This window comes from Gigantopelta aegis, chromosome 11 (genome assembly GCF_016097555.1).
Source record: "Gigantopelta aegis isolate Gae_Host chromosome 11, Gae_host_genome, whole genome shotgun sequence".
Taxonomy (NCBI): Eukaryota; Metazoa; Mollusca; class Gastropoda; order Neomphalida; family Peltospiridae; genus Gigantopelta; species Gigantopelta aegis.
The window spans coordinates 31,675,810-31,689,235 of NC_054709.1; the positions used below are offsets into that span (position 1 = coordinate 31,675,810).

Here is a 13,426-nt window from a genome sequence, read left to right on the forward strand (position 1 = left end):
AACACAGGTTTAATAATATAGTTGTAGGCATAGTGATGTGGGGCATCATTCAGAATAGACAGGATCTCATAGACAAAAGGGTAAACAGGTTTAATAATATAGTTATTGGCATATCGACGTTGGGGATCATTCAGAACAGACAGGATCTCGTAGACAAAAGAGTAAACACAGGTTTAATATAGTTGTCAGCATAGTGATGTGGGGCATCATTCAGAACAGACAGGACTAAATGGTAAACACAGTTTTTTTTTTAATATAGTTATCGACATAGCAACTGCACTGTTATAGGGCAAGTGGCCTGCCAGTTACAAGACAACCAAAGTAAATCATGAAGTATGTAAAGAAAGTTCACTGCACTGTTTTAGGGCAAGTGGCCTGCCAGTTACAAGATAACCAAAGAACAGAACAAGAAGGAGAGTTTCCTCGACCCGAATCACTCTCACTTCATCCTGGTCGACAACGGAACGCAGCATCAGTATGCTGTCGAGATTCCGCTTCGTGCCAAACTTGAGAGTAAGATCGCCAACATGAAGACCGACACCGGGCAAGGTGAGTTTGAGCATCAGTTTGACGTTCATGGTGGTTTGACGGTCGTGGCGGTTTGACGTTCATGGCAGTTTGACGTTCACGACGGTTTGGCGTTCACGACGGTTTGACGTTCATGGCGGTGTGACGTTCATGGCGGTTTGACATTCATGGCGGTTAATTGACGTTCATGGCTGTTTGACGTTCAGGGCAGTTTGACACTCATTGCAGTTTGACGTTTATGGCGGGTAATTGACGTTCATGGTGGTTAATTGATGTTCATGGTGGTTTGGCGTTCATGGCACTTTGACGTTCATGGTGGTTAATTGACGTTCATGGCGGTTTAAAATTCATGGCGGTTTGGCGTTCATGGCAGTTTGACGTTCATGGCAGTTTGGCATTCATGGCGGTTAATTCACGTTCATGCCAGTTTGACGTTCATGGTGGTTTGACGTTCATGGCGGTTTGGTGTTCATGGTGGTTAATTCACGTTCATGGCAGTTTGGCGTTCATGGTGGTTAATTGACATTCATGGCGGTTAATTCACGTTCATGGCGGTTAATTCACGTTCATGGCGGTTTGACGTTCATGACGGTTTGGCGTTCATGGTTGTTTGGTGTTCATGGCGGTTTGACGTTCATGGCTGTTAATTAATGTTCATGGTATTTTAATGTTCATGACAATTTGGCGTTCATGGTTGTTTGACATTCATGGCAGTTTGACTTTCATGGCGGTTTGACGTTCATGGCGGTTTGACGTTCTTGGCAGTTTGACATTCATGGCAGTTTGGTGTTCATGGCGGTCAATTCACATTCATGACAGTTTGATGTTCATGGTGGTTTGACATTCATGCCGGTTTGGCGTTCATGGTGGTTAATTTTGTTCATGGCAGTTTGGCGTTCATGGTGGTTAATTGATGTTCATGACGTTTATGGTGGTTTGGCATTCATGGCGGTTTAACGTTCATGGCAGATTGGCATTCATGGTGGTTAATTGACATTCATGGCGGTTTGACATTCATGGCTGTTTGGCATTCATGGTTGTTTGACGTTCATGGCGGTTTGACGTTCATGGCGGTTTGACGTTCGTGGCGGTTTGACGTTCATGGCGGTTTACCCATTTTTGACAGTCAGTCAGTCAGTCAACCATTTCACTTGTGCTTACATCCACTGAAGGGTCAAGCACGACTGTCTTGGACACATTCTCCGAGAGTCCCCGGTGTCCAAGAGTTTAGTCTCATAGAACATATGAGATAAGAAAATTAGTTTTCTGGACTTTTTTCTCTTTATTTTTGCAATGCTGCAAGATATTAAACTGACATTTTGTATAATAGTTTTATCATGTACTTTCATGGCAATGTATTCTTATTTTTCAGAGTTGTGGCCTTTGAACTTGGGACATACAAACATTTGTTGGGCCCGGTAGGGGACGTATATAGAGGATAATAAACAAGTTATCAGTTATTATCAAATTTATGTCCCGAGTGAAATAATTTTCACTTGTCACAAGCTTTAGCGAGTGCCAAGTGAAAATTATTTCACGAGGGACATAAATTTGATTATAACTGGTGCCGAGTTTGTTATTCTATTTATTACCCCAACTATTTGGGTGGTTTTTTTAAAGCCTTTATTTTCGATATAGCCTACATCGGCTACATGTCCATGTATATAGAAACGACTTAAACTACTTTGCTGTTCTGGGTATTGCTTTACCTTTGTATTTTATTCACGGTTCACAGATAATTTTCAAAACCCAATGTTCTGTATAATTCTGGGCCAATAAAAATAAATCTGTAATAAATTTCATTAAACTATCATTTTATTACAAGTTTAACACTGAAACCAGGTAAATGTAAATGCTTTAAACTATGTGGCATCATTGTGTGTGCTTTGCCAAATCGTGATGACGTCATATTTAGTACCGATAAGGTGATTGGTTTGTTAGCGTCAAATCATCCAATAGTAGTGTATGTTAATGCATGATAATTTGTCGGTGAGAAATTATGATTTTTATTTTCCCTGTTATGAGTGCCTGCTGGGGTAATAAATTGCTTTAGCAGTATACTCTCAAAATGCTAGTTTTTCTCAAAGTTATCGCCTTTGAACTTAGGAGATGGGAACATAGGGGACATATATTGCTCTAGCAGTACTCTCAAAATGCTTGGTTTTCATACAGCTATTTCCTTTGAACTTAGGAGATAGGAACATTTGTTGGGCCATGGTAGGGGACATACCAGTACTCTCAAAATGCTTGGTTTTCATACAGCTATTTCCTTTGAACTTAGGACATACAAACATTTGTTGGGCCTGGTAGGGGACATACCAGTACTTTCAAAATGCTTGTTTTTCATACAGCTATGTCCTTTGAACTTAGGAGATAGGAACATTTGTTGGGCCATGGTAGGGGACATACCAGTACTTTCAAAATGCTTGTTTTTCATACAGCTATGTCCTTTGAACTTAGGAGATAGGAACATTTGTTGGGCCTGGTAGGGGACATACCAGTACTTTCAAAATGCTTGGTCTTCATGCAGCTATGTCCTTTGAACTTAGGAGATAGGAACATTTGTTGGGCCTGGTAGGGGACATGCCAGTACTTTCAAAATGCTTGTTTTTCATACAGCTGTGTCCTTTGAACTTAGGAGATAGGAACATTTGTTGGGCCTGGTAGGGGACATACCAGTACTTTCAAAATGCTTGTTTTTCATACAGCTATGTCCTTTGAACTTAGGACATACAAACATTTGTTGGGCCTGGTAGGGGACATACCAGTACTTTCAAAATGCTTGTTTTTCATACAGCTGTGTCCTTTGAACTTAGGAGATAGGAACATTTGTTGGGCCATGGTAGGGGACATACCAGTACTTTCAAAATGCTTGTTTTTCATACAGCTATGTCCTTTGAACTTAGGACATACAAACATTTGTTGGGCCTGGTAGGGGACATACCAGTACTTTCAAAATGCTTGTTTTTCATACAGCTGTGTCCTTTGAACTTAGGAGATAGGAACATTTGTTGGGCCATGGTAGGGGACATACCAGTACTTTCAAAATGCTTGTTTTTCATACAGCTATGTCCTTTGAACTTAGGACATACAAACATTTGTTGGGCCTGGTAGGGGACATACCAGTACTTTCAAAATGCTTGGTTTTCATACAGCTATGTCCTTTGAACTTAGGAGATACGAACATTTGTTGGGCCTGGTAGGGGACATACCAGTACTTTCAAAATGCTTGTTTTTCATACTGCTATGTCCTTTGAACTTAGGACATACAAACATTTGTTGGGCCTGATAGGGGACATACCAGTACTTTCAAAATGCTTGTTTTTCATACAGCTATGTCCTTTGAACTTAGGAGATAGGAACATTTGTTGGGCCATGGTAGGGGACATACCAGTACTTTCAAAATGCTTGTTTTTCATACAGCTATGTCCTTTGAACTTAGGACATACAAACATTTGTTGGGCCTGGTAGGGGACATACCAGTACTTTCAAAATGCTTGGTTTTCATACAGCTATGTCCTTTGAACTTAGGAGATAGGAACATTTGTTGGGCCATGGTAGGGGACATACCAGTACTTTCAAAATGCTTGGTTTTCATACAGCTATGTCCTTTGAACTTAGGAGATATGAACATTTGTTGGGCCCGGTAGGGGACATGTATTTCTTTAGCAGTACTCTGAGAATGCTTGTTTTCCTGACAGATGCTGTCACAGTTCCTGTTTGCATGCTGGTTCTGGAAGGTGGCCCGGGAACTCTGGAAACATGCAGCAGTGCTGTGGCCAAAGGCACACCAGCCGTCATCATTAAGGTAGGGAAGGAAATGTTTTATTTAACGATGCACTCAACACATTTTATTTACGGTTATATTGTTAAGGACCACACAGATGTTGAGAGAGGAAACCCACTGTTGGCACTTCATGGCCTACTCTTTTTGATTAGCAGCAAGGGATCTTTTATATGCACCATCCCACAGACAGGATAATACATACCATGGCCTTTGTTACACCAGTTGTGGAGCACAGGCTGGAATGAGAAATAGGTCAATAGGTCCACCAACGGGGATCGATCCTAGACCGACTGCGCATCAAGCAAATGCTTAACCACTGGGCTACGTCCTGCCCCTCGTTCAGGTATGGTACATATAACTAAATATTACAAATACAATCGTGTATTTGCTCTACAATACATTACCACCAATGATTTTCTTTTCACTATATACATGTACATCAAATACTCTCCAAAGAGTTAATTACATTAACCCTTTCCGACTATGGAACGGGAAATCCCGTTGTGTGTTTTCGGTTTGTATTTACCACCAAATTTGTCACAGGTTGACATGCGCAATAGAGGCAGTGTTAACAATAATATCCTGTAGAAGTGTTACATGGTTTGCCGTGAGAATGTGCTCATTTGTTCGGAACTTTTTAGCCTATTTGGTATAGGTGTTCTGTTAACTACAATGGTGACATCTATTTTGTATAATACGACCTTCACGGAAAATTACTGCGATAGTGATGTTTAATCGTAATGTAACAGTGATAATTCCGATGGAATTCCACTAGCTGAAATATTATCACGAATTCAAGATGACATACCACTGTCGAGATTTGCACGTGGTCGGAAACATTTTCTAAATGGGTTTATTCATTTACACATTTTCATAGAAATTTGGTATGTTTCTATAACCAGTGATTTTGTTTAATATACCTCTATACATGTATAATAATAGCTCCTTCTCGTAGAAAATTGACTTACGTTTACAAATATGCTTGAACCAGTCTTCTACTATGAATAATAAATAAGTTATCAAAAAAACATCTGTAAATGTATCCTTTGTTTAACTGTCAAATATATCAATTCCTGGGGCACTTTGAAGACAATGGGTTAACGAGTCTGAAAGGGTTAAGTAGGACTTTTGGCATAATTGGGTTTTTTTATTTTTATATAAATAATAAATTTGTTTTCACTTTATGCATGTACATTATGCACTGTCCAAAGATTTAACTACATTAAATAGGACTAATAGTACATACATAAATAAATGTGTTTTTACTTTATACAATATATATATCTATCTATATATCTACATACACGTTCCAAAGAGTTGATTACAATTAAATGTAGGAGGAAAGTTGATTTTCATAGCATACATACATGTAAATCTAATTAATAATAAAAAAATTCAAAATTGCTTTTGGCAGGCCTCGAACTTAAGAATTTGTTAGCTACATGTAATATAAACAAGGCTGTATTACAATTATAATATAAACAAGACTGTATTATAATTCTAATATAAACAAGACTGTATTATAATTCTAATATAAACAAGACTGTATTATAATTCTAATAGAAACATGACTGTATTATAATTCTAATAGAAACATGACTGTATTATAATTCTAATATAAACAAGACTGTATTCTAATTCTAATAGAAACATGACTGTATTATAATTCTAATAGAAACATGACTATTATAATTCTAATATAAACAAGACTGTATTCTAATTCTAATAGAAACATGACTGTATTATAATTCTAATATAAACTTGACAGTATTATAATTCTAATATAAACAAGACTGTATTATAATTCTAATATATACGAGACTGTATTATAATTCTAATATAAACAAGACTGTATTATAATTCTAATATAAACTTGACAGTATTATAATTCTAATATAAACATGACTATTATAATTCTAATATAAACTTGACTGTATTATAATTCTAATATAAACATGACTGTATTATAATTCTAATATAAACATGACTGTATTATAATTCTAATATAAACAAGACTGTATTATAATTCTAATATAAACAAGACTGTATTATAATTCTAAATTCTAATATAAACATGACTATTATAATTCTAATATAAACTTGACAGTATTATAATTCTAATATAAACATGACTATTATAATTCTAATATAAACTTGACTGTATTATAATTCTAATATAAACAAGACTGTATTATAATTCTAATATAAACAAGACTGTATTATAATTGTAATATAAACGAGACTGTATTATAATTCTAATATAAACATGACTGTATTATAATTCTAATATAAACGAGACTGTATTATAATTCTAATATAAACAAGACTGTATTATAATTCTAATATAAACATGACTATTATAATTCTAATATAAACTTGACTGTATTATAATTCTAATATAAACATGACTGTATTATAATTCTAATATAAACGAGACTGTATTATAATTCTAATATAAACATGACTGTATTATAATTCTAATATAAACAAGACTGTATTATAATTCTAATATAAACAAGACTGTATTATAATTCTAATATAAACAAGACTGTATCATAATTCTAATATAAACATGACTGTATTATAATTCTAATATAAACATGACTGTATTATAATTCTAATATAAACAAGACTGTATTATAATTCTAATATAAATGAGACTGTATTATAATTCTAATATAAACATGACTATTATAATTCTAATATATACGATACTGTATTATAATTCTAATATAAACGAGACTATATTATAATTATAATATAAACATGACTGTATTATAATTTTAATATAAATGAGACGGTATTATAATTCTAATATAAACATGAATATAAACAAGACTGTATTATAATTCTAATATAAACGAGACTGTATTATAATTCAAATATAAACAAGACTGTATTATAATTCTAATATAAACAAGACTGTATTATAATTCTAATAAAAATGAGACTGTATTATAATTCTAATATAAACAAGACTGTATTATAATTCTAATATAAACATGACTATTATAATTCTAATATAAACTTGACTGTATTATAATTCTAATATAAACATGACTGTATTATAATTCTAATATAAACGAGACTGTATTATAATTCTAATATAAACATGACTGTATTATAATTCTAATATAAACAAGACTGTATTATAATTCTAATATAAATGAGACTGTATTATAATTCTAATATAAACATGACTATTATAATTCTAATATATACGATACTGTATTATAATTCTAATATAAACGAGACTGTATTATAATTCTAATATAAACATGACTGTATTGTAATTTTAATATAAATGAGACGGTATTATAATTCTAATATAAACATGAATATAAACAAGACTGTATTATAATTCTAATATAAACAAGACTATATTATAATTCTAATAAAAATGAGACTGTATTATAATTCTAATATAAACAAGACTGTATTATAATTCTAATATAAACAAGACTGTATTATAATTGTAATATAAACAAGACTGTATTATAATTGTAATATAAACAAGACTGTATTATAATTATAATATAAACATGACTGTATTATAATTATAATATAAACAAGACTGTATTATAATTGTAATATAAACAAGACTGTATTATAATTGTAATATAAACAAGACTGTATTATAATTCTAATATAAACATGACTGTATTATAATTATAATATAAACATGACTGTATTATAATTGTAATTATCCTGCAACCACTGTTTCTGCTGACAATATGATGATGGATTAAGCAAATTAAGTCAATACATTGTATGACTTTTGACATCACTCTTGTGACGTTATACACATACACATGTAGCTACATTACAAAATTGCTCATTTGACCTCTACAATGTGGCTGAAATAACAGACTGTATTATAATTTTGATTGTTAATTTAGGGTTCTGGCCGGGCAGCCGACATCTTGGCATATGCGTATCAGAACTCGAAGGAAATGGAGGTGGAGGTCACCGATAAAGAGGGCAGAGTTCACAAGCAGTGAGTATCGTGCCGCTTTCTTAACGGCTGTTCCCAGACAATAATAATGTATTGGTTAGCTGGCTTTTATAGGATATTAAATAAAACTTCCATTTCGTATCATACAATGTATGTTTATTTCCCAAGTGAAATAATTTTCAATTGTCACAAGCTTTAGCAAGTGACAATGAAAAGTATTTCACAAGGGATATAAATGTGATATGAAATGGTAGCAAGTTTAATATCCCATTTATTACCCATAATTAATTTTAAATTATATCATTAACATTAACATTAACTTGTCAATATTTGTGATTTGTGTTTCAGATCTCAGACTGTGATCGACACTGGAGGCTCAATATTTGTGTTTCAGATCTCAGACTATGATCGACACCGGAGGCTCAATATTTGTGATTTGTGTTTCAGATCTCAGACTGTGATCGACACCGGAGGCTCTGTATTTGTGATTTGTGTTTCAAATCTCAGACTGTGATCGACACCAGAGGCTCTATATTTGTGATTTGTGTTTCAGATCTCAGACTTTGGTCGACACCAGAGGCTCTATATTTGTGATTTGTGTTTCAGATCTCAGACTCTGATCGACACTGGAGGCTCTATATTTGTGATTTGTGTTTCAGATCCCAGACTGTGATCGACACCGGAGGCTCACTATTTGTGATTTGTGTTTCAGATCTCAGACTGTGATCGACACTGGATGCTCACTATTTGTGATTTGTGTTTCAGATCTCAGACTGTGATCGACACTGGAGGCTCACTATTTGTGATTTGTGTTTCAGATCTCAGACTGTGATCGACACGGCGCTGGAGTTGGAGATCACGGAGAAGGTCAAGGCTGAGTTCACAGAGTCAGAACTGTCACGGCGCGTGGGCTGGGTGCGGCAGTGTCTGCACAATCGCGATCTCCTCACCGTCTTCGAGCTGGACTCGCGCAACTCGGCCAGCGACGTTGATATGGCCATACTTAAAGCTTTGCTCAAAGGTAGGCTGTGCTTAAGCCATTTGACTTAAGGCTGGTAGACACAGGGTTCACATCCCAGTACTGGCTCCCACCCAGGGCGAGTTTAATGACTCCATGGGTACCATAGGTTTAAGGCCACCTCACCGACTTCTCTCTCTCTCTGTCTCTCTCTCTGTCTCTCTCTCTCTCTCTCTCTCTCTCTCTCTCTCTCTCTCTCTCTCTCTCTCTCTCTCTCTCTCTCTCTCTCTCTCTCTCTCTCTCTCTCTCTGTCTGTCTGTCTGTCTGTCTGTCTGTCTCTCTCTCTGTCTCTGTCTTATAATCTGGGAAAATAATTGCATGTAATAATTAATATTTTGTTTTGTTAACAAAAAACCCTGCAGGGGTTTCTTAAATTTTTGTAGTTTAATAGATAATTTGGTGAAATTTTCTGTTGACTCAGAACTAGCCTGGGGCAGTGCTAAAAGACTTGAAAAGAAGATGCTTTGTTGTCTAGCCTGCAAGTCCCTGGCCTGCAAGTTATAAGGCTAGTATAGGTACTGGGTTGACATCCTGGGATACCGGCTCCCACCCGACTCCATGGTAGGTGTAAGGCCACTGCACCAACTTCTCTCTCGCTAACCACTAGCCCTCTATCCTGGACAGTGGACAGACAGTCCAGATAGCCGAGGTGTGTACCCAGAATAGGATGCTTGGACGTTAATTGGATATAAGCATAAAAATAACTATGAATGAATGAATGAATGGTACATAGGGTTTTAGCTGTCATTTGCCAAAATGCCATATATGATTTAAAGTTGAATTTGGCAAAGATATGTCATGACCAATTTGCTAAAAGGCTAGTTCAAAACTGATACCTGCATGACTGTCGGTTTTTAGACATACTGCCATTTTTCTTGTTTGGCTAAACAAACCTTGACTTTGACTACAGATTTCCATAGCAAATTGGCCAAATTTCTAATATTTCACGGTCTTCTGCCTAAACCTGAGTACACCTACTGGCACCATGCAGCAGTCTGGTGGGTCGACTATCGGCTTTATAAGGTGCTTGATGTTAGGTGTGTATGATGGTGTCAGCACCCACCTGTGAGTTTTGATTGTAGGTCACTGCACTTAGACTTATATCTCATTATAACCATTAACCTTTTATTAAAAATACACCACAGACCCCTACTTATTTAGGTCCATCTGACTTAATAAACCAGATAGAGTATTTTAAAATATAGGTTTTTTAATATGCAACTGTTAACAAATATTCCAAGTCAGTTTAACTAAAGAAAATGTTACAGATTAATTAAAAAAAATTGTTCTCTTTTTTTATATATATATATATATGAAAACTTAAAATGCAATTTACAAATATAAATTAAACTAGTTTGTTAATTTAAATATATTATAAATAAATTATATTGTTTATTTTAAAATCAGTTTTCCATTTTGTTTTTTAATGGAACATTTGTTCTTTTTCTTAGCCAATAAGAATGAAGTAATGGATCAGCTTAAACTCGCTTTAGCGTGGAACAGAATTGACATCGCCAAGAGTGACATTTTCACAGAAGAACGACTGTGGCTGGTAACTCTTATTTTAACGTGTTTTCCTTCCTCATTACTTGGAAGATTTGAAATCTGTGAGATTTTGGGTGTATTAACTTTAGTAGCTGGTTTTAGCATAAATAGAAGCGAGCATAATTCATTATTTTATATATGGTATTGACGATATTAAAACACATGACAGTAATAATATCTTTATCCTATATAATTTCAAGCTTAATACAGCATGTTTTTGTAAACAGTACACTCAACTTTATTTCCAGTCAGCCATTACCTGATATTCAGATGACGTAAGAATATGTGACACGGTGTCTTTTTGAATGGAAATGATATCAAACTCGAATGACGTCATTTTGGATGTCGATCCTTACATCAAAATGAACTATAGTGCTTAATGTTTTTTGTTTTCTGAACACTGGACACCTTTCAGTGTAAAGTTCCTATTGAAATGTTTTTGTTTGATGACTGAATGTACAATGTATATGTCAGTTATGGAGTGTCGCCATAGGATGTTTGTTTAAATGCCAATAAACATAGTGCCGTGAACTCGATTAATTTACATCTAATTTACAAAGTTATCAAATTGTGAAAATATGTGATCGAAAAATGTCATAATGGTGTCGTTAAATAAATATTCCTTTCCTCTCTCTACTCCCATAATTTCCATGTTAATTTCTTTCTGTCCAATTTCAGCCTGGTTCCCTTGACGACGTGATGCTGTCTGCGATTCAGCTGAACCGCGCTGATTTCGTGGATCTCTTCCTCGATCACGGCATCATTCTCAAAGATTTCCTCACACCACGGAGACTGCTCAGTCTCTACAACAATGTAATGTCATAGTTACAACAATGTAATGTCATAGTTACTGCAATATAGGGTCATAGTTACAACAATGTAATGTCATAGTTACTGCAATATAGGGTCATTTAGTTACAACAATGTGATGTAATAGTTACTGCAATATACGGTCATAGTTACAACAATGTAGTGTCATAGTTACTGCAATATAGGGTCATAGTTACAACAATGTAATGTTATAATTACAACAACGTAATGTCATAGTTACAACAATGTAATGTCATAGTTACAACAATGTAATGTCATAGTTAATGCAATATAGGGTCATTTAGTTACAACAATGTAATGTAATAGTTACTGCAATATAGGGTCATTTAGTTACAACAATGTAATGTAATAGTTACTGCAATATAGGGTCATTTAGTTACAACAATGTAATGTAATAGTTACTGCAATATCGGGTCATTTAGTTACAACAATGTAATGTAATAGTTACTGCAATATACGGTCATTTAGTTACAACAATGTAATGTAATAGTTACTGCAATATAGGGTCATTTAGTTACAACAATGTAATGTAATAGTTACTGCAATATAGGGTCATTTAGTTACAACAATGTAATGTCATAGTTGCTGCAATATACGGTCATAGTTACAGCAATGTAATGTAAAAGTTAAAACAATGTAATATCATATAGTTTCTGCAATATATGGTCATAGTTATAACAATATAATGTTATAATTACAACAACGTAATGTCATAGTTACTGCAATGTAGGGTCATAGTTACAACAATGTAATGTCATAGTTACAACAATGTAATGTCATAGTCACTGCACTATTCGGTCATAGTTACAACACTGTAATGTCATAGTTACTGCAATATATGGCTATAGTTACAACAATGTAATGTCATATTTACAACAATGTAATGTTATAGTTAAACAATGTAATGTCATAGTTACAACAATGTAATGTCATAGTTACTGCAATATAGGTTCATAGTTACAACAATGTAATGTCATAGTTACTGCACTATTCGGTCATAGTTACCACAATGTAATGTTATAATTACAACAATGTAATGTTATAGTTACAACAATGTAATGTCATAGTTACAACAATGTAATGTCATATTTACAGCAATGTAATGTCATATTTACAACAATGTAATGTTATAGTTAAACAATGTAATGTCATAGTTACAACAATGTAATGTCATAGTTACTGCACTATTCGGTCATAGTTACCACAATGTAATGTTATAATTACAACAATGTAATGTTATAGTTACAACAATGTTATGTCATAGTTACAACAATGTAATGCCATATTTACAACAGTGTAATGTTATAGTTACGACATTGTAATGTCATTTAGTTACTACAATATAGGGTCATAGTTACAACAATGTAATGTCATAGTTACTGCACTATTCGGTCATAGTTACAACAATGTAATGTCATAGTTACTGCAATATAGGGTCATAGTTACAACATTGTAATGTCATAGTTACTGCAATATGTGGTCATAGTTACAGCAATGTAATGTCATAGTTACCACAATGTAATGCTATAGTTACAACAATGTAATGTTATAGTTACAACAGTGTAATGTCATAGTTAAACAGTGTAATGCCATAGTTACCACAATGTAATGCCATAGTTAACACAATGTAATGTCATAGTTACCACAATGTAATGTTATAGTTACAACAGTGTAATGTCATAGTTACAACAGTGTAATGTCATAGTTACAACAGTGTAATGTTATAGTTACCACAATGTAATGCCATAGTTACAACAATGTA

General features: G+C 34.1%; 1 protein-coding gene across 1 annotated transcript in view; it reads left to right on the forward strand.

Moving 5' to 3' along the window:
- The window catches only part of LOC121385624 (transient receptor potential cation channel subfamily M member-like 2), a 109,427-nt gene that overhangs the window by 15,751 nt on the left and 80,250 nt on the right, over positions 1 to 13,426 (forward strand). The window contains exons 7-12 of the mRNA XM_041516371.1: positions 366 to 549; positions 4,230 to 4,336; positions 8,215 to 8,312; positions 9,089 to 9,291; positions 10,740 to 10,840; positions 11,512 to 11,646. Of these exons, the coding sequence (XP_041372305.1) occupies positions 366 to 549; positions 4,230 to 4,336; positions 8,215 to 8,312; positions 9,089 to 9,291; positions 10,740 to 10,840; positions 11,512 to 11,646 (828 nt within the window). The remainder of the gene's footprint in view (positions 1 to 365; positions 550 to 4,229; positions 4,337 to 8,214; positions 8,313 to 9,088; positions 9,292 to 10,739; positions 10,841 to 11,511; positions 11,647 to 13,426) is intronic.